Consider the following 25,581-nt stretch of genomic DNA (forward strand, 5'->3'; position numbering starts at 1 on the left):
AGACCACAAAGAGTCGATTGAAAGGCTACTGTAAAAAATATAGATATATAGTAATCTAGATGCAACTATAAGAACAATTTTGTGTGGATAAATATATAAAAACATATCACATTTTTATAAGTAAATTAAAATTTCATTCTTCTTCTTTTATAATTAAATTCCTAAATCTGATTTTAATTTTTGTAAATACAAATTTGTAAAATTCAAAATACTAATGACACAAATCCTTGCAAAAAAATAATTATTTACATAAAATGCTGATAGTTAAAGGTTGCAAACTGAGCTTGGCCCAGAGGGCCCGCCCCGCCTACCAACACATTTTTATAATTAATTTAAAACTCTACTATTCATTTTTTATAATTAAATTCCTAATTCAGATTTCAATTTTGGTAAATATAAATTTATAAAATTTCAAATACTAACGATACAAATCTTTGCAAAAAAATAATAATTTAATATTATTTTGTAAATCTAACTATAATAAATGAAAGTTCATCTCTGAGATAAAATATAAAAATCTAGACGCAACTATAAGAGCTTTTTTTGTGTGGATAAACATAAAAACCTATTACATGCTAATAGTTAGAGGTGACAAACTGGGCTGGGCTCGGAGGGCCGGGCCACCAACACATTTTTATAAGTGTATCAAAATTTTATCGTTCTTCTTTTATAATTAAATTCCTAAATCTGATTTTAATTGTTGTAAATATGTAAAATTCATAAATACTAATGACATAAATCCTTGCAAAAAAATAATTATTTAAATAAAAGGCTGATAGTTAAATGTTGTAAATTGGGCTTGGCCCAAAGGGCCTGCCCGTCCCGCATGCCAACATATTTTTATAATTAAATTAAATTTCACTATTATTCTTTTATAATTAAATTTCTAATTCAGATTTCAATTTTTGTAAATACATATTCTTAAAATTTCAAATATTAATGACACAAATCCTTACAAAAAAATAACTATTATTATTATTTCGTATATCTAATTATAATAAATGAAAGTTCATCTCTGAGATAAAATATAAAAATCTAGACGTAACTAGAGTCTTTTTTTGTGGATAAATATAAAAACCTATTACATGCAAATAATTAGAGGTGGCAAACTGGGCTCGGCCCGAAGGGCCGGCCCACCAAGACATTTTTATAATTAAATTAAAATTTCATTCTTCTTCTTTTATGATTAAATTCCTAAATCTGATTTTAATTTTTGTAAATACAAATTTGTAAAATTTTAAATACAAATTTTCCCACTGATACATTTTTATAGTTAAATTAAAATTTTATTATTTTTTTTTATAATTAAATTTCTAAATCTGATAGCATATTTTTGTTTATAGTTGATATTTGTAAAATTCTGTGTCAATGTTGTAATTTTTTTCACCTGAGATATAAAATAAGATAGCAACACAATTTTTTTGGAAGTATAAAATTTACCGTACGATTAACCAACCATAACGAACAACAAAAATTTAATTTTTTTTCGTGCATCGCACGGATAATATACTGGTTCAAACCAATACCAAAACAAAATTAGACCAATAGAGAAAGGAAAAGATCCCTGGACAGGGGGAAGGAGTGTACGGTAATTAATTCCGATTGAGGCCAACTTCCGAAACCCGAAATAATTCTACGCTTGCACTTGACTAATTTTTATTTTGATTCCGTCTTTGTTATTCTTTCTTCTCCTTTTCCTTACTTTTCTGTTATAGTTCGTTCGTCGCAAAATTCGCACGTGCCTTATTGGGAACGGTGTAACCGACCTCTGTCTACGGCAAAAGAATCGTCGGCATGGTCGGATAGTTGTGGCTCCTTTCCGATTTCTTTTAACAATTCCGAACTTCTGTCGGGTCTGTATTCTATTGCTAACCGTTTTAGGTTGCTAACCGTGTTAGGGTTTCTATGTTCCATGACTGTTTTTGTTTGATTTGATTTACTATCTACCGAGGGCTGCATACTGTAATTATTATTGTTAATTAAATTTGTAAAATCTAATTTTTTTTTTCTTTCAATTACCTTTCACGAGCAGAGGGGGATTTTATTGGCGGAATTTCATCTGCCCCTTTTGTTTTGATAGAAATTCAGCAAATTTTATAATGGTCGCGTGCATTCAATATCTTTTCTAACTTGCTTCCATATTTTGTAACTTCTGATCATATAAGTTTCTTCTTTGTACTTTAGGTTCATGCCACTAAAGGAATTGTTGACTTTTGATATACCTTAAAATGGATTTTGACATTGAGTTTAGCGGGAATAGTTTGCTGCAAGCATTCTTGGATTGTTCTGTGATTTATTTTTTCCCTCAAGATTTACATAAGTCATTCTGTTTTTTGGCTTTTACTCTAATAACAGGGTTCTTGTGCAGCTGAACTGCTAGTTGATGGTGGAATCCTGGAAATTTTTTCAGAAATGCAATATTTGGTTGATAAAGAAGATGTGAAGAATAAAGAAGATGAAACTACAGGCACACATTCCGGGGCAAATATCAGGACACGTACCTAGTCAAGCTGTGTCTCAGTTGCCTGACCAGATTCAGCTGAATAGAAATGCTCTCCCTCCTATGCCAAATTTAGGTGTTTTTCCATGCTCAACGATTAATATGGACCCTGAATTTCTTAGAGAACGTTCGTTTATGCAAGAGAAGATGTAAGGTTTTTTTTTATATATATATTTTCTGTATTGTTTATGCGTGATACACAATCAATCAGGGGTAACTGACTGCATTGAATATGATCAGGGATACTTTCTGTATTGTTTATGCTTGATACACAATGAATCAAGAAACTATTAATTCACGTTAATAAAGAATGAAATTATTAATCATAAAAAAATAGAAAAGTTACATCATATTCATTGAAGAAAAAAAAAATCTATTATCTCATAGAGCACATTTAGAATTCATAGATAGAAAGAAAAATATAATTTATCCGAACAAAGTGAAAGAACAAATCAGATGAAGTACATTGCCGTATTTCTTCAAGATGCTTTTTCTCTTTGATTCTCAATCAACGATTACCCTTGGGGGTTGGCTAGCTATCTTCTTCCTGTAATAATAAGCTCCCTTCTATGGCAATATTCTGTTGATGGCTCCCCTTCTCTAGTGGACAGCAACTCCCATTTTCTTATTTATAAATTAAGTCTAGAAATTTTATTTCTTATTTCTTGTTTATTTTGGTCTTTTAGTCCTTCCAAGTCTCTAGCTCTTTATTTTTTGATAAGGATATTGATTGTCCTCACAAATTTTGGATTTTGAGTAAGGCTTTTGGTTTGGATAAAATCCTTTTACATTTTATGTCTTTATGATATTTCCAAATTCTTTTGTAATAGACCTTAAAATTCAAATAAATTCATAAAATAAATAGGAAAGATAAAATGAAATTTTTTAAATTATACTAACTAGAATACAATAAAACATTACAAATACAGAAATAGACGTGGACAATTTTGCATTACATCAATAACACATTTCATTCTAATTTACTATTCATTATTTTGAAGATTTGTTGGTATCATTCGTTTTTATAGGGATGTTGATACTCTTAGTGATAAGTAACCAGTATTTAGTTGTGCGCTTCACATGGTTGATTTAAATTTTAGTTTTATGTTTCAATTTTAGTAACCTCACAATGAAAAATGATATTGAAGAAATCTCTGTTATTACTTGCTTCTTAATGTTAAAAGTGTTCGTAAATTGTAATAGAGTAATCATATGATATTCATAAGGGCAGCTCTGATACCATGTGGCATTGAGCTGTAAATTAGGATGTGATTATGGGATGTTGTAATTGTGGGATTAAATTAGGCTAGAAAGAAAAAACAATGTTATAATATCTAGGAGATAGTGTATAATATTAAGATTATGTCATAATATAGTTTAGAGTGTCCTGTAGGATGAGTTTCATTATTTCCTTATATTTCATGATTTGTTTTCTTATTTTAGGAGTCCCCTATTTAGTGTGAATAGGGATTAGTGCTTTGTCTTTTGTAATCACTTCTTATCACATTAATATATAATATTATTCAATCTTCTCCCTTTTTCTCCATGCCTAAATTCCAATGATTTCAACACGTCCCTTGAAAAATAAAAGGGAAGTAAAATAATATTTTTGGAAACTTAATTATTCTGATATATTTCTTTTATGTCCAAGGTAATGCCTTGTGGCTCAGATGTAAGGCTTAGTTGAATTTATAGGCTAATATATGACAATTTATTTATTTTTATTCAGTTTCATAATTTTATGGGTTGACTTTGTATTAGCTAGCTCACTCTATCAAAGTTATTGACAAGGGCCCTCGTAGTGTAGGTTCCATTCTTTTTTTTTTTTTTTTTTTTTTTTTTTCACTTGAAAAATTGTATAATATGCACAGAATATTAGACTATGACAATCTTGTGCTTATCTTGTCAATTTTACTTAACAACATTAAACATGTTACTCTTTCCCTTCCAGATGTAATTTACTATTGCAGCGGTACCCGCACCCAGTTACAGAAGTATATAAAAGGAAGGCTAAGGATCTTGCAAAACGCCTGGAGGAGGGAATGTTAAAAGCTGCTCTCTCTAAGGTTTTTCTGAGCCTCTAGCTAATTTTCTTTTTCCTTTATTTAAATTCTTGAGATTTTTTATTCTAAAAGTAACAACTTGGGACCTTTAAGCTCTTTCCTGGGTTAATTTCGCAATATTTGGACTGTTCTTTGGCTTTATAGTTTGTATGCATTTTGTCTACAGTTACTATTTTAAGTGTTTATGATGTTCTGGATTTGTCTTTTAGGAGGACTATATGAATTTGGATACACTGGAGAGTCGTTTGACTAATATCCTTAGACGGTCATCTGTGAACAATCACAACCAACAATATCCACAGCTTGTTAGCTCTTCTCCAATTGGTACAATGATACCAACCCCTGGTATTTCGCATGTCACAAATTCAACCATGATGATAGCATCTTCTGTGGATGCCTCAATGATTGCTGCCAGTGGGTGTAATAGCATCACATCTACATCTGTCAATAGTGTAAGCATGCTACCAGCAGGTGGCATGCTTGGCAATTCCTTGAATAGATCCGATGGTAATTTTAGTTGTTAAATTTCTTTACACAGTCCTTTCATTTTGCTTTTCTTCTCCTGCATTATTGGGTCTCCTTATTGCAGGTTTGTCTAATGGTTACCAGCAGTCTTCTACCAATTTTTCCGTTGTTTCAGGAGGAAACATGTCATCAGTGGGGGTGCAAAGAATTGCAGGCCAGATGATTCCCACTCCCGGGTTTAGTGTCAGCAATAATCATTCATTTATAAATGTAGATCCTTCAACTCATAGCAGTGTATTTACTGGTGTTGATTCTACAATGGCATCACAGTTGCAGTCGCAGTCACAGCAGAAGCTGCATGTCAGTGGCCACAACAATAGTGTGTTGCACAATGTTGGCAGCCAAATGGGCAGTGGAACGAGATCTAGTTTACTGCAAAAATCATTTGTTTGTCCAAATGGTTCTATAGATAACGGGCTTGGCTTGATTGGAAATAACATGCAACTTGCAAATGAACTGAGCACTGATGACTATGCCTCAACGTACACTAATTCCCCTAAACACTTACTGCAGCACTTTGATCAAAATCAGCAACCAGTAGTGCAGGGTAATCTCTCTTACGTCTTTTTATTTAATTTTATGTAGTACTAAATCTGAGAGATTTACCTCCTACCCTGCCCCTCATTGTAGTGGTATAATCTTTTTGTCTATATTGTTGTTTGTGGGGTGGGTGCATGTCTATGTGCACACTTTTCCCAATTGGACTCTTGGGAACATTAAGATATATTTTTCTCTGTACCAATTTGAATCTCACAGAAAGGGTAACAAATTAACAATCTCATTGTCAGGTGATGGATATGGATTGGGTAATGTTGACACTTTTGCTTCTGGAACCTTTTATGCATCTGCGACATCCTCTGGGTCTATGATGAACCCTCAGAACATGAATTCAGTAAAATTTTCATCAATGCCCAAAACCAGCTCACTGATAAGTGGTCACTCCAATTCTCACGGTATGCATCAGACTGCGCATCAAAAGTCTCAAGCAATTAATCCTTTGGAAAAGTTGAATTTTCAGTCTTCATTGACTTCAAGAGATGGACTTGTGCATACTCAACAGCAATATCAGCAAAGACCCCAACAATGTCAACAGTCAGAGCAGTATGCTCAACAGCAATTTCAACCGAAGCTGCAAAGCCAGCAACCTCAGCATTTGGTCAATAGTGATGTCTTCTCTCAGCCTCAGCTCTCTTCCAATCTAGACAATCGAGAGAAGTCTGACCCTGGAGGTGAACAACATAAAGACGTTCTCAATTCTTATGGTTCTGAACAGTTCCATGTATCTGAGATGCAGAACCAGTTACAGCAGAACTCTTCTGAAGATTGTTCTAGGGTTGCTCAAAATCTGTCTTTTTCCTCTGGTCAGCATGATTTATCCTCATCGACACCTCAAATTTCACAACAAATTTTGCACCCACAGCAATTGGTTTCAGAGTCTCAAAATAATTTTAGCTGTCTTCCAGTTGGGTCACAATCCAAATCCATACTTCTAAATCAATGGCCTCAATCACAAGATGGAAACCACAGTTCTGGGAATATGTCACATGAGCAGCATCTCCACATGGATTTTTATCAAAGAATAGCAGGGCAAGACGAAGCTCAATGCAATAATTTAAGATCTGATGGATCTATTATTGGACAAGCTGTTGCTTCTAGAGGCTCAGCTGAGCAACTAGACTCAGGCAGAACTATCAAGAAGACACACAGGAATCAACAGAGGTGGCTTTTATTTTTACTTCATGCTCGACGGTGTTCTTCCCCAGAAGGGCAATGCCCGGAACGCCATTGTTCTATTGCACAAAAGTTATGTAATCACATAGATAAATGCACCCTACGTCATTGTCCATATCCTCGGTGTCGTCATACCAGGGAATTGCTTCATCATTTCATAAAATGCAAGGATCCATGTTGTCCTGTTTGTGTTCTTGTAAGAAAGTATCGACGCACATTTCAACGTAAGCCCCAGATTCGGCAAGATTGTGAATCAAGTTTGCCAATTGCTTTAAATGGATCCTGTAAATCCTACAATGTAGTAGGCCCATCGCCTGGATTGATCTCAAAGTCTCCCCTTATGGTTGAAACTTCGGAAGACCTGCACCCGTCGCTAAAACGTATGAAAATTGAGCAGCACAACCATTCCATTAATCCCAAATATGACAATTCTACTTCATCTATTCCTCCAAATTGTGAATCTCGAGATTCCAAGGATACTCAGTGCCAAGCTTATCCATGTGGTGACGTGTCTATGTCAACTAAATCTGAGTTTACAGAAGTTAAGGTAGAAGTTCAGGTGCATTCAGGACATGAAAATCTTGAGGAGATGAAAATGGATGAGGATATTGCAGATGATAAAGGGCCTGCTGGTGAGCCTGTCACCTATGATGAGCCTGAGAATATAGCTAGGCCAGAAAATATTAAAACAGAGAAAGAAACTGGACAAGTTAAGCAAGAAAATGTGATCCAGCCGTCTGAAAATGCAGCTGGAACCAAATCTGGTAAACCAAAAATAAAAGGGGTCTCATTGACTGAACTGTTTACTCCCGAGCAAGTCAGGGAACATATAACTGGCCTCAGGCAATGGGTTGGCCAAGTAAGGTTTTGTTTTTTATTCTTGTGCAATTTTTTTCATAGGAGAAAGTTACTTTAAATCCATTAATTTAGTGGTAGTATGAACCAGTTTCAATGTAGTTTAAAAACTATGGAACACTGGAACTTTATTCAGCATGCCCTGCTTTTCTCTTACAAAAGGCCCTGAACCTAGTTAAAAAAAAATTGCTCCAAGCTTTGAGGGCATGCCCAATATTCACTAAACACCCCAACAAGTCCACACCAAATGTATCAGCTGGACAGTGCTGAACTATGCTTATCATGCATATGCAAAACTTGGGCTCCTAATTAACATTATAACACACTTGTAAATATCTATGTTGTTGTGATCTACTGATCTTTGATGTTTTGTGCATATAATATGCTTATTATTTGTTTCAGCATTTGAATCTTTTCTCCTCAGATTGTCCAGTTTATGAAATATAATTTCTTATGCTTCTTCTAGAGGATTAATTTACATATTGCACTCAATTTTGTTTTCATCTTAGTTTCTCATAATATTTATGAGGTGAATATGTTTTATGCAACAAACCAAAACAATAAATTCAACCATTCTATTTTTCTTCTAAATGTTCAAGGAATTTATCGAGTCCTTTTGGTGGCGTACACTTTGAAAAGCCTTATCATCCCATTATTTAACAATACTATGTTAGGTTCAGTTGCTGTATCTCATGCCTTATATTTGTCTAATTGTCTCTAATATCCTCATTTTACCATGATGCATCTATTTTATTGTGATAGAGCAAATCAAAAGCAGAGAAGAATCAAGCAATGGAGCATTCAATGAGTGAGAACTCCTGTCAATTGTGTGCTGTGGAGAAGCTTACCTTTGAACCACCACCTATTTATTGCACAACGTGTGGTGTTCGCATTAAACGAAATAATATGTATTATACCATGGGTACTGGGGATACCCGGCATTATTTTTGTATTCCATGCTATAATGAGCCTCGTGGAGACACCATTGTTGTTGAAGGGACTCCCTTTCCTAAGTCAAGGATGGAAAAGAAGAAAAATGATGAGGAAACAGAGGAATGGGTACGTACCATATGTCTTATTTTATTCATTTGATTGACAGTTTATTTGTTTTAATGACCATCTATTGTTGTCTTCAACCCCGACTAGTTTGGGATAAAGGTGTTGTTGATGTTGATGTTGAACCATCTATTGTTGCATGCAGTGGGTTCAATGTGATAAATGTGAAGCTTGGCAACATCAAATATGTGCCTTATTTAATGGTCGAAGAAATGATGGTGGACAAGCTGAATACACTTGCCCTAACTGCTATATCCAAGAAGTGGAAAGAGGTGAGCGCAATCCCTTACCCCAAAATGCTGTTCTTGGAGCCAAGGATTTACCGAGAACAATTCTCAGTGACCACATAGAGCAACGATTATTTAGGCGACTAAAGCAAGAAAGACTAGAGAGGGCCAGGCTTCAAGGGAAAAGTTATGATGAGGTAATTCATCTCCTTGTTGGTACTTGCTATAGCTTTTTAAATTTATATTGTCTACGTAGAGATTGTTATTGTTACATATAAAACCTTTTACGAGCTTCTTCCACATAATGGCTTAAGCTTTTAGGAAAGTTGATACTTGACATGGAATAAAACCATTCAAAGCTTTTCTTTGTTCGTGGTTGGAAATGATGCTTAGGTTATCATCTATTAGTTAGAACCTAAAGATCTGATGCTTTATGAAGAATCCCTAGAATCAAAATACATTCCGAATTTTCTCTCATTTATTTTTCTTTTCCCTCAAACTTTTCTTGCTTTCTGTAGAAAATTAGAATTCAAACATGTTTCCGTTTTTATTTCCTATTAATTAGGATTGATTATGATTGATTAGGATTGATTATGATTGATTAGGATTAATTGTGATTGATTAGAATTGATTGTGATTAGGATTGTGATAGGATTGATTAGTCATCGCTTAGTCATTCTTAGCGATTCTTTCTTGTATAAATACTCACTCATGTAATTTATTCAATATCAATATACAAAAACTTCTTTTCAATATGGTATCAGAGCGGGTTCGTTCCTACCCTAATTCAAATCTGAAATAACCATCCAAACACTTCCATCACCGTCAAACACCTCCTAAACACCGCCTTGAATCTGTCCAACACAGAAACCTAGTTTACTGACCTCCGATCAAAAAAGTGAGGTGACCATTCGACTCAGAAGGATCCGACGAGTCGACCGCCGCTGGACCCATCGCCGTCAGCCGCTGCACGCGCCACCACGCGCCGCCTTCCAGACGTTTTTTTTCCGTCGCGACTTGCACAGACCTTCTCGCCGGTTTCTCCCCTTCCTGTTCCAGAGGTCAGATCAAAAGTTTACAAAACTTGATTTTTCATCAACGGTCAACCCTTCTCTTTTTATTCATGGCTTCCTCAAAACACTCTTTTTATTACCACGAGCAACCTCCTAAGGCCACTAGTCATGTGGTCCAGCAAGGTACAACTTTCCATGTTGATAGTCAAAATCATTGGATCCTTGATTCTGGAGCCTCTGATCATATGACAGGTAATCTTGGCTTGTTTTGTTCATACACTCCATATTCTGAACCTTCTCGGGTCAAGATCGCCGATGGCAGTTTTTCCCAGATTGCGGGACACGGAACCATTAAACTTTCTGAGCTGATTACTTTGACATCAGTTCTTTATGTTCCTTCTCTGACTTGTAATCTCATTTCCATTAGCAAGCTCACCTCTGAGTTGCATTGCTTTGCTAAATTCTCTCCACATGGTTGTGTTTTTCAGGAACAGGACTCGGAGAGGATGATTGGCAGTGCTAGAGAGGATGGTGGACTTTACTACTTTGAGGAGGATGTGACTCATGAAGCTGTTTTCGTAGAAAAAAACTCTATGTTTCCTTTTGATTCATGTAATGATGTTATGCTGTGGCATCGTAGGCTAGGCCATCCAAATTTTATTTATCTTCAGAAGTTGTTGCCAAACTTATTTATTAATAAAAGTCCAAGTTTGTTTTCTTGTGATATTTGTCAACTTGCCAAGCATACTCGTGCTCATTATCCTTCTAAAGTTCACCATGACTCTTCCCCATTTTCCTTAATTCATAGCGACATATGGGGTCCAGCCCGTGTTAAAAATATTTCAGGTACTCGATGGTTCATTACCTTCATTGATGACCATTCTCGAGTTTGTTGGGTGTATCTTCTAAAGGATAAGTCCGATGCTGCATCCGTGTTTAAAAAATTTCATGCCATGGTTCAAACCCAATTCCAAGTTGCTATACAAATTCTTCGTACAGATAATGGCAAAGAGTATTTTAACTCTATTCTTGGAGAATATCTTTCCCAACATGGCATCCTTCACCAAAGCTCGTGTCCTAACACACCCCAACAAAACGGAGTTGCGGAAAGAAAAAACCGACATCTCCTTGAAGTTGCTCGGGCTCTTATGTTTACCACGAGTGTTCCTAAATATCTTTGGGGAGAGGCAGTTCTCACTGCCTCGTATCTGATAAATCGAATGCCATCTCGCATTCTGAAATTTAAGTCTCCTCTTTCTAGTCTTGTTCGTATCTTCCCTTCCTTCCGAGGTGTCTCCTCCTTACCTCTCAAGTTATTTGGTTGTGTTGTATTTGTCCATATTCCCTCCCATCAACGGTCTAAGCTTGATCCTAAGTCTCTCCAGTGTGTCTTTATTGGTTATTCTCCTACTCAACGTGGCTATAAGTGTTATTCACCCTCTCTTCGTAAGGTCTTTGTCTCTATGGATGTCACTTTTTCTGAGAATGACCCTTTCTTCCCCTCGACTTCTCTTCAGGGGGAGTCTATAGGAGTAGATGAAGATCAGTCATGGGAACCTATTAATGCCACAGTATTACCTCTACTTTTGGAAACAGGGGGAGCTACAGAATCCTCACCATCAGGAGCCTCTTCAAAATGGGGACAAGTTTATAGCAGGCGAAAGCCTCCTCAAAGTGTGAATAACCCAGAGCCTCTACACTGCCAGGATTCTGAACCATGTTCTAGTTCCAGCACCCCAATACTTGAGTGTCATGGTGAAAATGATCTACACTTGCCCATTGCTCTCAGAAAAGGTACTCGATCTTGTACTACTCATCCTATTTCTAATCATATTTCATATGGAAAGTTGTCCCCAGGGTTTCGTGCTTTCAATACTATGTTGGATAGTACAAAGATACCGAGAAATATACATGAGGCTCTCAATGATAAAAAATGGAGGGATGCTGTCTTTGAAGAAATGAATGCTTTAGAAAGAAATGGAACTTGGGAGATAGTGACCCTACCCAAAGGAAAAAAGGCAGTAGGATGCAAATGGGTGTTTACAATAAAATTCAATGCAGATAATAGCATCAACAGATACAAGGCAAGATTGGTTGCAAAGGGTTTCACTCAGACTCATGGGATAGATTATCATGAGACTTTTGCTCCGGTTGCTAAAGTCAATACCATCCGAGTTCTCTTATCTCTTGCTGCCAATCTAGATTGGCCTCTGCAACAGTTAGATGTGAAGAATGCATTCCTAAATGGTGACTTACATGAAGAAGTCTATATGGATCCTCCACCTGGTTTTGAAAGGGGAAATGAATCAGTGTGTAAACTAAAAAAGTCTCTATATGGATTGAAACAGTCTCCCAGAGAATGGTTCGACAAATTCACACAAGCAGTCAAAAGAAGAGGCTTCATTCAAGCACAGACTGATCATACTCTCTTCCACAAACACTCTAAGGATGGTAAAATTGCTATTCTTATTGTATATGTAGATGATATAATTCTTACAGGTGATGATATTGAGGAATTGAACACCTTGAAGAAATTTCTAGCAGCTCAATTTGAACTCAAAGACCTTGGCACTCTCAAATATTTCCTTGGTATGGAAGTTGCTAGGAGAAAAACAGGCATCACTCTAACACAAAAGAAATATGTTCTAGATCTTTTGTTGGAAACAGGAATGTTAGGGTGTAAACCTGCTGAGACACCTGTGGAACCTAATACCAAGTTAGGTATTGAAGATGGGAATGAGGTGGATAAAGAACAATATCAGCGATTGGTTGGTAAACTAATCTACTTATCTCATACGCGTCCTGACATTGCCTTTGCGGTGAGTATGATTAGTCAATTCATGCACTCACCCAAGGAGAAGCATCTTAGTGCAGTCTATAGGGTGCTTAGATACCTCAAGAATACTCCAGGAAGAGGATTATTCTTTAAAAAGGGGTATAAAAGGACAATTGAAATCTACACTGATGCAGATTGGGCAGGCTCATCAGTAGACAGAAGATCTACCTCAGGCTATTGCACCTATGTGTGGGGAAATCTTGTTACTTGGAGAAGCAAAAAGCAAACAGTGGTTGCAAGAAGTAGTGCTGAAGCAGAATTTCGAGCTTTAGCTCATGGAGTTTGTGAAGGAATCTGGTTGAGAAGACTTCTTCAAGAGTTGAAGATTTCATATTCCCTACCAATAAAACTATATTGTGACAACAAGGCAGCTGTTAGCATTGCTCAAAATCCTGTGCATCATGATCGAACAAAGCACGTGGAAGTTGATCGTCACTTCATCAAAGAAAAATTAGATGATGGAAGTGTGCATTTGATATATGTTCCAACCAAAGAGCAAACGGCAGATGTCCTTACCAAGGGCCTACACCGTCCAGCATTCGAAGACTTGATTGGCAAGTTGGGAATGATCAATATTTACCTCCCAACTTGAGGGGGAGTGTAGAAAATTAGAATTCAAACATGTTTCCGTTTTTATTTCCTATTAATTAGGATTGATTATGATTGATTAGGATTGATTATGATTGATTAGGATTAATTGTGATTGATTAGAATTGATTGTGATTAGGATTGTGATAGGATTGATTAGTCATCGCTTAGTCATTCTTAGCGATTCTTTCTTGTATAAATACTCACTCATGTAATTTATTCAATATCAATATACAAAAACTTCTTTTCAATACTTTCTATTTGGGTTCATCGGTGACCCCAATTGATGTTGATATTGATGTAGTGATGTCACTTATTGCCTCTTTTTCCTTGCGCTGTTGCATGTAGCTTGTGTAGCATTGATTTTTTTTTTTTGACAGGCTAGTTAAATTGTGACTAAGTAATGGATACTTGGTAATTATTGTAATCATGATGTTTCTTATATCAGTGGTATGCTTTAGAAGAAGTTTATTTGATTCAATTTATAATTTCATCGTTCAAATTTACCCTTTTACAAATTCTTGTTTCTGTTTGGGATAAAGGTAATGTTGATGTTAATGTTAATATATACTTGCTCTTTGTGTGTGTGTGTGTGTGTTTATCTTGGTAACATTAATGTTGATGTTAATGTTAATTCCATTGTGGTGGCATTTTGTTTATGCTGGCTATATATAAACATTTTTAATTAATGTTACCAGGTGCCTGGAGCTGAAGCGCTTGTTATAAGAGTTGTGTCATCTGTTGACAAGAAGTTAGAAGTTAAACAGCGCTTTTTGGAGATTTTTCAGGAAGAAAATTACCCAACAGAATTCCCATATAAATCAAAGGTAATGGGAAGGCTGCTTTAATAGTTCCGATAGTAATTGAATAATTATTATTCATCATGAATTTTGATAACCTTGGATTTCCATTCCAGGTAATTTTGTTGTTTCAGAAGATTGAAGGTGTGGAAGTATGCCTCTTTGGCATGTATGTTCAAGAATTTGGATGTGAATGCCAATTTCCTAATCAACGTCGGGTTTATCTTTCATATCTGGACTCTGTCAAGTATTTTAGGCCTGAGGTTAAAACAGTGTCTGGAGAGGCTCTTCGGACATTTGTTTACCATGAAATTCTGGTAAACTTTTGCTAATTTCTTGCTCGTGTAATGTCTATTATATGTCCTTTTGGAACCCTTTCTTGGAGACATTCAAATTCCGACTTATTTTCTTCATGTAATTTCTATTCTATAAAATATTTGAGTAATTTTCATTATAATTTGTTTCTTTTTAGATTGGATACCTTGAGTATTGCAAGAAACGCGGTTTTACAAGCTGCTATATATGGGCATGTCCTCCATTAAAGGGTGAAGATTATATTTTATATTGTCATCCAGAAATTCAGAAAACTCCAAAATCTGATAAGCTTAGGGAATGGTAAGTCTAAAAGTCTCAGGATAAACAAAAAGAGAGAGACAAAGTTGCCTCATTGTTTCACATGTACAAAATGCAAGGTTTATTCATCTCTAACTCTAGTTTTTGTTGTAAACATTTTTCTTCAGGTACCTGTCCATGTTAAGAAAAGCTACCAAGGAAAATATTGTGGCCGATCTCACCAACTTATACGACCATTTCTTTGTATCTACTGGTGAATGCAGGGCTAAGGTTACAGCTGCAAGGCTCCCATATTTTGATGGTGACTACTGGCCTGGGGCTGCAGAGGATTTGATTTATCAGCTTCGCCAAGAGGAAGATGGAAGAAAACAAAATAAGAAAGGAACAACTAAAAAGGCTATAACAAAAAGGGCTTTGAAAGCCTCTGGTCAGTCAGATCTTTCTGGAAACGCCTCAAAAGATCTGCTCCTAATGCACAAGGTAGTTTACATTTTAGATCTTCATTAGATAATGTTATTGTTCGTTTGGGTAAATGAAGTACCTTGCCAATCATGCATTAATTTTTTTTGGGTGTTATATAACTAGATCTTCAAACAGTAATGACTTCTTGATTAATTGCATTTAATAGGGTTTTCTTGTGTGGAAATAATAGTTTTCTTATTACAAGTCTCTTGATCTTTCTCCAGCTCGGTGAAACCATTTCCCCAATGAAGGAAGATTTTATCATGGTTCATTTGCAGCATGCATGCACTCATTGTTGTATTCTAATGGTGTCTGGCAACCGTTGGGTTTGCAACCAGTGCAAGAATTTTCAGATTTGTGACAAGTAAGGATTCTTCAATCTTCTTGTATTGTCATGAAACCTGTCAATTAAAATGTGTTAAAAATATATTATCACACTTTTATCTTTTTATTAAAAAAAATCTCACTTTATCTAAATTGTGTCTTCTCCAACAAAAGAGAGAAAGGAGTCTTGAATTGCTGTGTAGTTTTCTATGTCCACTCCAAGGCTGACATTAATGTTGATCAACATTAATTTTGATTTAATGATGGGAATTTGAGAAATCCTTAATATATTATCACACTATTGCTTTAATTATAGCCTATGGTAGAAATTATCTTTGTCATGAACCAACTTTCTTAAAAGCTTAAGTTGTTAGTGAAGAATGGTTTTATATTACATCTCTTACATGCACCCTCATGCCAAGAGCCCCTTGGGATTGAAGCCTAGACATTTGTGCCGAAATTTTTATTAGAAGAATGTGGGCGGCAGAAATCGAACTTTAGACCACTTAGTCATAAGGCTCTAATACCATGTCATGAACCAACTTCCTAAAAGCTTAAGTTGCTAGGTAAAGACGCATGAATGGTTTTATATTACATATATAACAATCTTATATAATTATATTAAAAGAAAAAGAAAAAGCATAGGTATTAAAAGTCCTAGTAGAATTTTATTTTTCTTTGCTCCTGATTTGCTTGTCATTTATTTAATAATTTCTCTACTACATCTGGTGTCTTTTTTCTGTATCCTTCCAGTATTTTGAGTTTATACATTTTCTTTCACTTTTGTAAAGTCCGTTGTTTTGTAGCCAAGGTTGTGGAATTCTAAGGGTAAATGGTGACTTGTCTCTATCCACCTATAATAAATTGATCCTCATACTTTGTATATCATATTTGAAGAGAGCTTCTGTAATTTGTATCTCATTGTTTTAGTACTACTACTAACTTGGAAAATATTGAAACTGTTGGGGATATTGTCTCGATAAAGGAGAGATTTATTGGCATAATACCTCTCAATGTTACATTTGGTATTCATTGTTGACTTTCTTTTTATGATCTTTCTCCTTTTCTTATATTGCCAGTCAACTGAACCAATTCCAAACTCAACCAAGCAACTTTGCTTGTCACACAAACACACTCTGTTTTACCTTTTCTCCTATATTTAAAGATATTTAGTATATTGATAACATTATATTTATGTTCTCTTAGGTGTTATGAAGCAGAACTAAAGCGTGAAGAGAGAGAACAACATCCTATTAATCAGAGGGAGAAACACACCCTTTATCCTGTGAGTAAGCAGTCATATTTATTATTGACATGTAAAGTGATTGATTATGAACTAGTTCATTTCTTATGTATTGTTGTTTGGATATTGGTTAGCCCTTGGCAGTCAATCACCTTGGTATCTGCATAATTTCTACTTTTGAGGAACTAAGGTGTTAGATAAATTATGGAGTTCAAAATTTGACCTGATATATTCTTGTGGTAGCAGCCAATTAGAAAAAAATGGATTTGGAATTTTTTTAGTAACGTGTATCTTCTTGCAGGTTGAAATTACTGATGTACCTGATGATACAAAGGACAAAGACGAGATTCTTGAGAGTGAATTCTTTGACACTAGACAGGCATTTCTGAGTCTCTGCCAGGGAAATCATTATCAATATGATACGCTAAGACGGGCCAAGCATTCCTCAATGATGGTTCTCTATCATCTTCATAATCCAACTGCACCTGCATTTGTTACAATATGTAATATGTGCCGTCTTGACATAGAAACTGGTCAAGGTTGGCGTTGTGAAGTTTGCCCCGAGTATGATGTATGCAATGCCTGTTACCAAAAGGATGGAGGTACTAGTCATCCTCATAAGTTGACAAATCATCCTTCAATAGCAGATCGCGATGCTCAGAGCAAAGAAGCAAGGCAACTTCGAGTACTACAGGTATTGTATAAAATTTTATTTGTTCCTGTACATGTCCATTTCAATTACTCTGCCTGTATCTCACTCGGTTATATTGCATGTCAATTAAAGCAGTAATTGATTCATATGTTTTGAAATTTGAGCATGAAAAAGAGTTGCTTCCATTTATATTTTCTAACATGTAAAACATATAAAATTATATAATGTGAATTTGAGCATAAGAATTAGGAATTTTTCTTGAATTTCATATATATGCAGAACATGTATGTTGTTGAGGTTCATATATTTGATGATTATCAATGACAACAGCAGCAACAAAAAAAGCTGTATCCCCTAGGTAGTCGGCAGTCAATGTTAACTTTGTTGAATTTTTTATGACAATTACCATTGGACTGATAAAAAATAAAAACTAAAAAAAAATTGGGGGAGGGCAGGTGCGGGGTTCATTGTATTATTACATGTGACGATACTTCAATTATTATTAAATTCTTTATAGTTATGACATGATTTTGACTAGCTATCTCATTTTTTCACCATGCTTATTGGTGATATTGCAACTTTCTATATAAGATCTGATATAAGTGGATTTCGTAATTTACAGTTACGAAAAATGCTTGATCTTCTTGTGCATGCATCCCAATGTCGTTCTTGGCATTGCCAATATCCAAATTGTCGCAAGGTGAAGGGGCTTTTCCGTCATGGGATACAGTGCAAAACACGTGCTTCCGGAGGTTGTGTTCTTTGCAAGAAAATGTGGTATTTGCTTCAACTTCATGCCCGTGCTTGCAAAGAATCCAAGTGCCATGTACCCCGTTGCAGGTTTGTGGGTCAGGCATGCCCATTTACTCAAGTTACTGTTTATAGATTATGTATGTATAACATTTTCTTTTTGGGTTAAATCAGAGATTTAAAAGAACATTTAAGGAGGTTGCAGCAACAGTCTGATTCACGTAGAAGAGCTGCTGTGATGGAAATGATGAGGCAGAGAGCTGCAGAAGTTGCCAACAATGCTGTATGAGCATTTTATACATGTAAATATGGGATGTTCTGAAAAAAAGTCCTCCTGACAGAGGTATACACTAGCTTCGCCCTTGCTCCAGTTAGACACTGCTGGGAACCATGCTCTGACCTGCTGTTCGGGGATGGTTTATGTGATTGGAAGGCATAATCTATTACATTCTTAGATATTCGCTTGTCTATTTGCTCGACATGATTGTCCCCATGAGGATCTTAGAGTTCAGCCTGTTAGTGATGCCTTATACAAAGGACTAACAAGGTCCAGCTGGGCATAAGGGTCGTGTGTCTGTGTATGCGGGTCGACTTGGTGATTCTTTGATTTTGTCAGCTTCTCCTATCATGCCTAATGGTCATTCTGTGTGGCAATTGTACTATAGTCCTATTCTTCTGAAATGTCTTACAAGTGTGGGATGGAGGTTAGAGGTTACTATCAAGTCGTATTTTGTCCTCCTTTCCGCCTTCAAAGATTGACTCTTTTTGTAGTTATTTTTTTATTCAAAGATGAAAGAAATAATTAGAATCTTAGTTGTTAAGGAAATTCGTAGTAGCATCTGTCTCTTTTATGAGAAAATTCAATTTTATATTTCCCAAGAGAGCCCACTTGTTAGCACATGTTTTGATTAGAGTTTACGAACTTAATTTTGCAAATTTGTTTTTTGCTCAAATGCAAGATTTTATGACTCGTGTATGTTTAGAGACTCTTATTTTTAAAGTGATTTGGACATATTTTGGCAGTGTTAATGAAAATTATTTTTGGAAAAAGTATTTGTCCTTTTAAATGATATAACTTGTGTCATTTCACTCTCACAAAGAGGTGAGACTTACATCTTTATATTTTTTTGTCCACTATTTCTTCTTTTATCTATCTCTTTCTCTCACTTAAAATGACACAACTTTACATATTTTAAAATGATATATATTTTTCCCATTATTTTTTGATGTATACATTCAATGTTTTCCTTCATTAATATTATCTTTATATTTCATTTATTTTCTTCTTTTCTTTTGTTTCAAAGATGGATGAATCATTAAGATGGGTCTTGAGGAAAGCCTACACGATGAAAGCTGGAGATATTCGCTTCAGATTGAAAAATCAAGCCAAATTTTATGATTGGTTTCTAAACCGCAATGCATAAAAAATCTCAGTTCTTTTTTTTATTTATTTGAAAACTTCAAAAAACTTATTGTAATGAAAACTCAGTTCTTTAAATTGTAATGAGTCCACTTATTTTATTTATAATGTGATTAATTATTATTTACTTTAATTTAATTAAGTCTTTCACTTAATTACTCATTTTATGCATGATTAAATGATTAATCCAATGCAATTAGACCTTTTATAAATCAGGGTTGTTATAATTAATGTATTAATTTATTGGTTTCTATGTTAAATTACTAATGCTAATTGATTTAAGGGAAATATTAGTCTTCTTTTATCTCTCACTTCGATTTTCGCACTTCACTTTTTTTTTTTTTTGTAATGGTGAGACCCATATAGTTTCTCTCTACAACATAATATACCTATCTTATGTAAAAAGAGATTAATAAAACCGTCGATTTAATAACCAAATATGAAAAAAAAAGTAAGAAATATTAGACAGTCCATAACATAAAAGAAAGTGATGAAAAAATATAAAAGGTCCATAACTATAATACAGTCCATGACATAATAAGAAATACAAAAGATAAAATTTACGACGGAGGAGGCCACTGCTGATGACACACCTGATGATATGACAATTTGCGTATGCCCTCTACGCGTGAAGACTCAACATACAGGCAAGTCTGCATATGGATATGAAGCAGGATCTAGAGCTGAAGCTGAAGCTGGAATGTCAAAATTTTATGTCGCAACCTGTAAAAAAATTAGTTGTAGCTATAACTAGCAAGATGGAAGATGATGCGGGCACATGGTGCCGGAGCTGGGGTGGTCTCGGTCGGCTGTTGTGGTAGATAATCTAAATTGTCTAGGACAAAACTCAAAGAGCTGTAAATATCGTCAAAATGTGCCTGAGTCCATGACTGATGCGCGTGACTCTGCTCTGTGCCTAACTAGTCTGTCCGTGCTCGGATGCCATGGCCACTGGATTGGCTGGATCTGTGAGTCCATCAATGGATGCGTACCAGCCTGGCTAGGATAATCTCGTTGATCCTCATACAAAGGGGGCTCATAATACGCAGGCTGAGTGTTGTATTCATGACCAACCACTCAAGGCATGTAACATCCAGCCATGCGTGGCCTGGGTCCTTGAATATGCTTAGGAACTTGTCGATCGGTCGCCGACGGTGTCCTATCACGCGTCCCTCTTTTGCACGACTCCCAATGTCAATGACAATTATGGCTCATCTGGAACCTGGGTCGTGGTCCTGTCTCCTCCACCTAAGATCTCTCTGCAAATTGCTAAAATGCTACCAATTTCCTCACCTAAGAGTAGCCCGTGAATTGCTCAGGAGTGGTCACGAAATACTGCATTTTCAGGCCATCAGCCTGTAACTCACAACATAAATACATAAGCAAAAAAAATAAATATAATAACAATAATTGAAATAATAAACATAAATAACTTATACAACCCTCAACCTTCGCAGCTCTCTTCATCACATATTGCTTGCCTCTCTGCATGTACCAATCATGTACTCATGGTTGGGTGACATCAAGCCCTCCAATGGAGAGGCACCTCATTGTGTTGCCTCCGATCTCTCATCTCTCTGTAAACTTCCTCAGCTTACAAGGAAAATTATCATCCGTTTTTACCCCAAAAGGTATAGTCATTGACACCCTTTAGTTTTCTAGGCCTATGAGGTATCGGCTAATCCCTACCAAACTTTCGCATGCATCTATCATGCTGGCAATATTCAGCAATGTGATAACAGATAACTGGTGTCCTGGTCATCCACAAATACCGCTCACGATCAGATGCATCCAAGAAATGGTAGTCGAGGTATGGTTGTCAAACCACCTACACAATAAATAAATATATAGTCAGTATTCACTACCATATGCAACCACGCACTCTTTGAAATTTAAAAATATATAACATACCTCATCTCTACATAACGTGTATAGTTTGTCCCGATACCATAGAATCTCATGTGCTCTAAAGCGGCCTAAAGCATTAAACCTAATTTCTAAATTTAATATAAATATTAATTATAATACTCAAAAAAAGATAATTAATTAAGAAATACAAAAGATACATACCGATGTCAAGAGGAAGAGGGGGAGTAATAAGTGGGAATCTGAGCCACACCCAGATCTGAAGCACAATGGTGCACCCACCAATGTCTGATCTGTCCACGTCAGTACACTCACACAACTGTCTAAACAAATGGACCAGAACTGTAGACCCCAGTTATATCTGCCAATATACTCAAACTCCCCTGCAAGCATATCTGAATATGTCGCATGCGTGCGACATGTATGAATCTGGTCTATATCAGGTACTGTGCGACCACGTCTGGGATATCGTCAGGTTGTGGTCCCTCTAACATCTACCTCGTCGAGACTTCAGCGGTCAAATCTTGTCCTCGTTCCACACAACCAGTGAAACATGCATGCTTGTGTCTGTCTCCAGAGTATGTCCCAACTGTATGGTGTAGGAAGAACATGTGTGGTGGGATCGATAGAGTCGGACTCATGCTCAGATAAAGACCGTGGAGACTCAAATGATGATGACTCAGCTATAATAATATACTATAAAAAATTATAAATTGATTGTTATAATTTATTTAATTTGAAATAATTTACCTATCTAGTACAAAATTTAAAAATATATTAGACTAATTACATGAGTTTCAAACTTGAATTTTGACTAATACTCCTATAAGAATAAAGAATTTCATCCCTTATTTTATTTATACAAATAAATTTTTTATTAATTTTAATGCAAAATCACTAAGCATAATAAATTCGTCATGTATGTCCTAAGTCACTACACATGATAAATTAGACTAACTATGATCAAAATTAATATCCATCCTAAAAGTATGTTTGCATAATCTAATTTATTAAGCATGAATAAAATTTCCTATGTGTAACACCATGTGTGCACCCAGTATATTAACATATATATGATATTAAGCGCAACATGTTTAAATAATTAAACGTGGAAGCTCTTTTCATAAATCACTAGACTAGACCTAGTATAAAATTGTGATTAATTTTTTCTTTTCTTTTCCTTATGTATTGCAATCTTCATCGCCTCTTTGGTCAAAATGAAACATACGACATTTTGTTTGTATTTTGGTCCACTGGGAGTAATTTTCACCATGATAATTTCAACCTAATTAATAATTTAATATAATCCAGGCATAAATGTACTTACATAAATTATATTGCATAGCCATCCATGGCCTAGGCTATCATATAACCATCAGATCTCAAAATAATGTCCATAATATTACTTATGTAATTACATCAAATAAATAAGAGATGTAATTAAATAAGTAACATAGACCTGTGTGTACATCACTGACAACATATACAGACTATCAACATAGCATAGACATCCCATATGCTCTCCGAAATAAGAACATGACATATATATCTCAAAAGATAGTAAAAACCCATAAAGCATGTCATGTACATAACTAAAATAACAGGCTAAATCATAGACATCATGTCAAATAGTATCTCTCCTCCGGCCTCTTGTTGTTCCATGCCTCAGCATCCTCAGCTACTGTACCTAAAATGGTAATCCCTATAATACAGGGTGAGATAATCATCTCAGCAAACTATGGGTCCTTGGAGGGCTCCTCCACCCCCAGGTTCACTTCAGGCATAAAACAATATAAAAATTATGTATGCATCAGAATGTGTATATTAATGAATGTGTGCAATAATGAATCCTACTGGCTAGAGAATACAACATGTATGCATTACGCAAGGAAACACCGTCTTGGAACATACCCGTATGAGGAAACACAACCTCATACTAACATAAAGAAGCACCGTCTTATGCTTCACACAAGGAAACACCGTCTTGTGTGGCACAAAACAAACATACATATATATATGCACCATATAACAATTCATTTTCAACATATCATATCAAAGAACCATCCTCCCTCGGAGTCTGATGGAACAAACGAGGGATTAACCCCAATGACAAAAAGCTTACCTCAAGTAAGCTTCCTCTTTTACACTTTCTTGTAGTCCAAGCAATCAAGTTCACAAGACTTTCACACCAAAACACCTATTTAAAGGTTACAAGTGTGATCAATACTAGAGGTGGCAAAACGGACCAACCCATCCCGACCCACCTTCAACCCGCCAAAAGCGCAGCGGGCCGGGTTGACCCGCCGTTTGATGGTGGGATGGAAACATCAACCCACCCCGTTTTGAGGTGGGTTGGCGGGTCAACCCACCTAAAAAACAAAAAATAATTAAAAAATAATAAATTATATTTTATTAATTTTATAATATTACTTATTTTTATTTCACACTTCCTTAATTTTTTTTCAATCTGAAGCCTAAATATAAGCTAATATTCAGTCAAATATTTTTTAGAAACTTATTTTTGCCTCTATATATAGATAACATTTGTCATAAATAAATTTTTTCTTCTTTATTTTTCTAGGGGAGTACTAAAATAAAAAAAAAATTGTATATCACAAAAGCTCAGTGACAAATAAAATACTACCTATATTACAAAAAAAAAAAAATACTACCTAATAGTAAAAAAAAAAAAAAATACTGACTCGCGGGCCAACCAGCCCCGACCCGCCCCCAACCCATTTTGACCCACAACTAAACGGGGCGGGTTGGTGGGTTGAAAGGTATAACCCAATCCGTCCCGTTTTGGCAGGTTGGCGGGTTGACCCGTCGGGTTCAACCCATATTACCACCTCTAATCAATACATATGCTATACATAACACATTAATCCAATAGCTAACATTTCACCAAGAGGTTTAAGTTGGATAACTTACCTTATTCTTGGAAATTCAAGAACCTACGCTTGGTCACTTGGTAGTTCTAATGGGAGTTCCTCCATCATCACTTCGCTTGGTTCACCACTATCAATTCAAACAAGCATATACATCACCAATGACATCCATTTCCAAGACTACACATACAAGACAAATACACTTGATTTTGAGTCCAATTTATTAAAGTGTTCTAAATGACGATTTCATATTTTTTTCCTTTTACGGGAACCAATCCTAAGCATGTTTAACAAAGGACATTACATACAAAATGACCTCTAACACCTCCAATCATCAAAATTTTGTGTTACTATTCACATACAACCTAACTTTCTTGAAAATTCATGAAAATGAGATTTGAGTGGGGGAATCTTACCACAATCCAACCTAGAACGAAGGGGAAGAAGTTCCCAAGCTTTTTTGCACTTAAAACACCCCCAAAATCAACAAAAATCCTCACAAACTCGTGGCTTTGAGGAAGAAATATCTCACTCCACAATGAACCCCAACCGAAAATGAGCTATAGTTTAGAAAGAGAAGAGGATTTGAAGTGTTTTGGCTTTGGAATCGTTGAATTTCGTTGTGTCCAGCTCAATCTACAAGCTTTTAAAGTTTTACTCTATTTTCCTTTCCAATGGCTGCTGTCGAAGAAGAACGAAGGAGGAGGCTGAAATGTGGGGCTCTTGTGTCTTTCTTTAGGACCTGTTTGGTGTGATGTATAAGGCTTGATAGTATAAGCTTATACTATACGTTATGACATTTTCAGTTGTTTGGTGTGACCATCGTATAGTATAAGTTTATACAGCATAACCCCTTAATACATCAAAATGATGTATAACTTAATCCGGCCTAAGGGGGTGGATTAGGCCTGATAAGGGGTTGATGTATTAATATTGCTTACAATTACAATTCTCAAGAACTAATATAACATTTCAATATTAATATATTAAAATAATTTTTTTTAATATTTTAATTTTTAAAATATTAGAGGATATTATCTTATACAATACCATACCAAACGCTGGATAATATTAAAATTTAATCAGGTCTTATACAATCAGGTCTTATACTATCAGGCCTTATACTATGAGACTTTATCCTATATTATGCATCAAACATGCCCTGAGTCATTTAAGTGAATTATATTGTCCAATCTGATATAAACTTAT

At 35.5% G+C, this 25,581-nt stretch overlaps 1 protein-coding gene across 3 annotated transcripts; it reads left to right on the forward strand.

Moving 5' to 3' along the window:
* The first annotated feature begins 1,585 nt into the window (after window positions 1-1,585).
* Window positions 1,586-19,065, forward strand: LOC133311876 (histone acetyltransferase HAC1-like). Of its 3 annotated transcripts, XM_061513003.1 has the most exons (18): window positions 1,586-1,853; window positions 2,369-2,649; window positions 4,452-4,566; window positions 4,773-5,070; window positions 5,153-5,635; window positions 5,877-6,023; window positions 6,126-7,678; window positions 8,437-8,733; window positions 8,876-9,154; window positions 14,093-14,221; window positions 14,311-14,511; window positions 14,667-14,809; window positions 14,935-15,247; window positions 15,454-15,593; window positions 16,760-16,838; window positions 17,098-17,490; window positions 18,071-18,288; window positions 18,373-19,065. In XM_061513003.1, the coding sequence occupies exons 2-18, from the start codon at window positions 2,456-2,458 to the stop codon at window positions 18,485-18,487; spliced, it is 5,097 nt and encodes a 1,698-aa protein (XP_061368987.1). In that variant the 5' UTR covers window positions 1,586-1,853; window positions 2,369-2,455; the 3' UTR covers window positions 18,488-19,065. The 3 variants fall into 3 exon arrangements, with proteins under 3 accessions (XP_061368987.1, XP_061368985.1, XP_061368986.1); XM_061513001.1 differs by having other exon boundaries at window positions 5,877-7,678; XM_061513002.1 differs by having other exon boundaries at window positions 5,204-5,635; window positions 5,877-7,678.
* The last annotated feature ends 6,516 nt before the right edge of the window (window positions 19,066-25,581 follow it).

The sequence above is a fragment of the Gastrolobium bilobum genome, unplaced genomic scaffold (assembly GCF_033153095.1).
Source record: "Gastrolobium bilobum isolate Gb01-03AN ecotype WA unplaced genomic scaffold, APGP_CSIRO_Gbil_v1 utg30542, whole genome shotgun sequence".
NCBI classification, from domain to species: Eukaryota; Viridiplantae; Streptophyta; class Magnoliopsida; order Fabales; family Fabaceae; genus Gastrolobium; species Gastrolobium bilobum.

Excerpts from the sequence above, each read along its gene's own strand:
- LOC133311876 (XM_061513001.1), top strand. The coding sequence starts at position 2,456 with ATGAAACTACAGGCACACATTCCGGGGCAAATATCAGGACACGTACCT. Across the intron at positions 9,155-14,092 it reads AAGGGAAAAGTTATGATGAG|GTGCCTGGAGCTGAAGCGCT; the intron begins GTAATTCATCTC and ends TAATGTTACCAG. Across the intron at positions 17,491-18,070 it reads GGCAACTTCGAGTACTACAG|TTACGAAAAATGCTTGATCT; the intron begins GTATTGTATAAA and ends CGTAATTTACAG.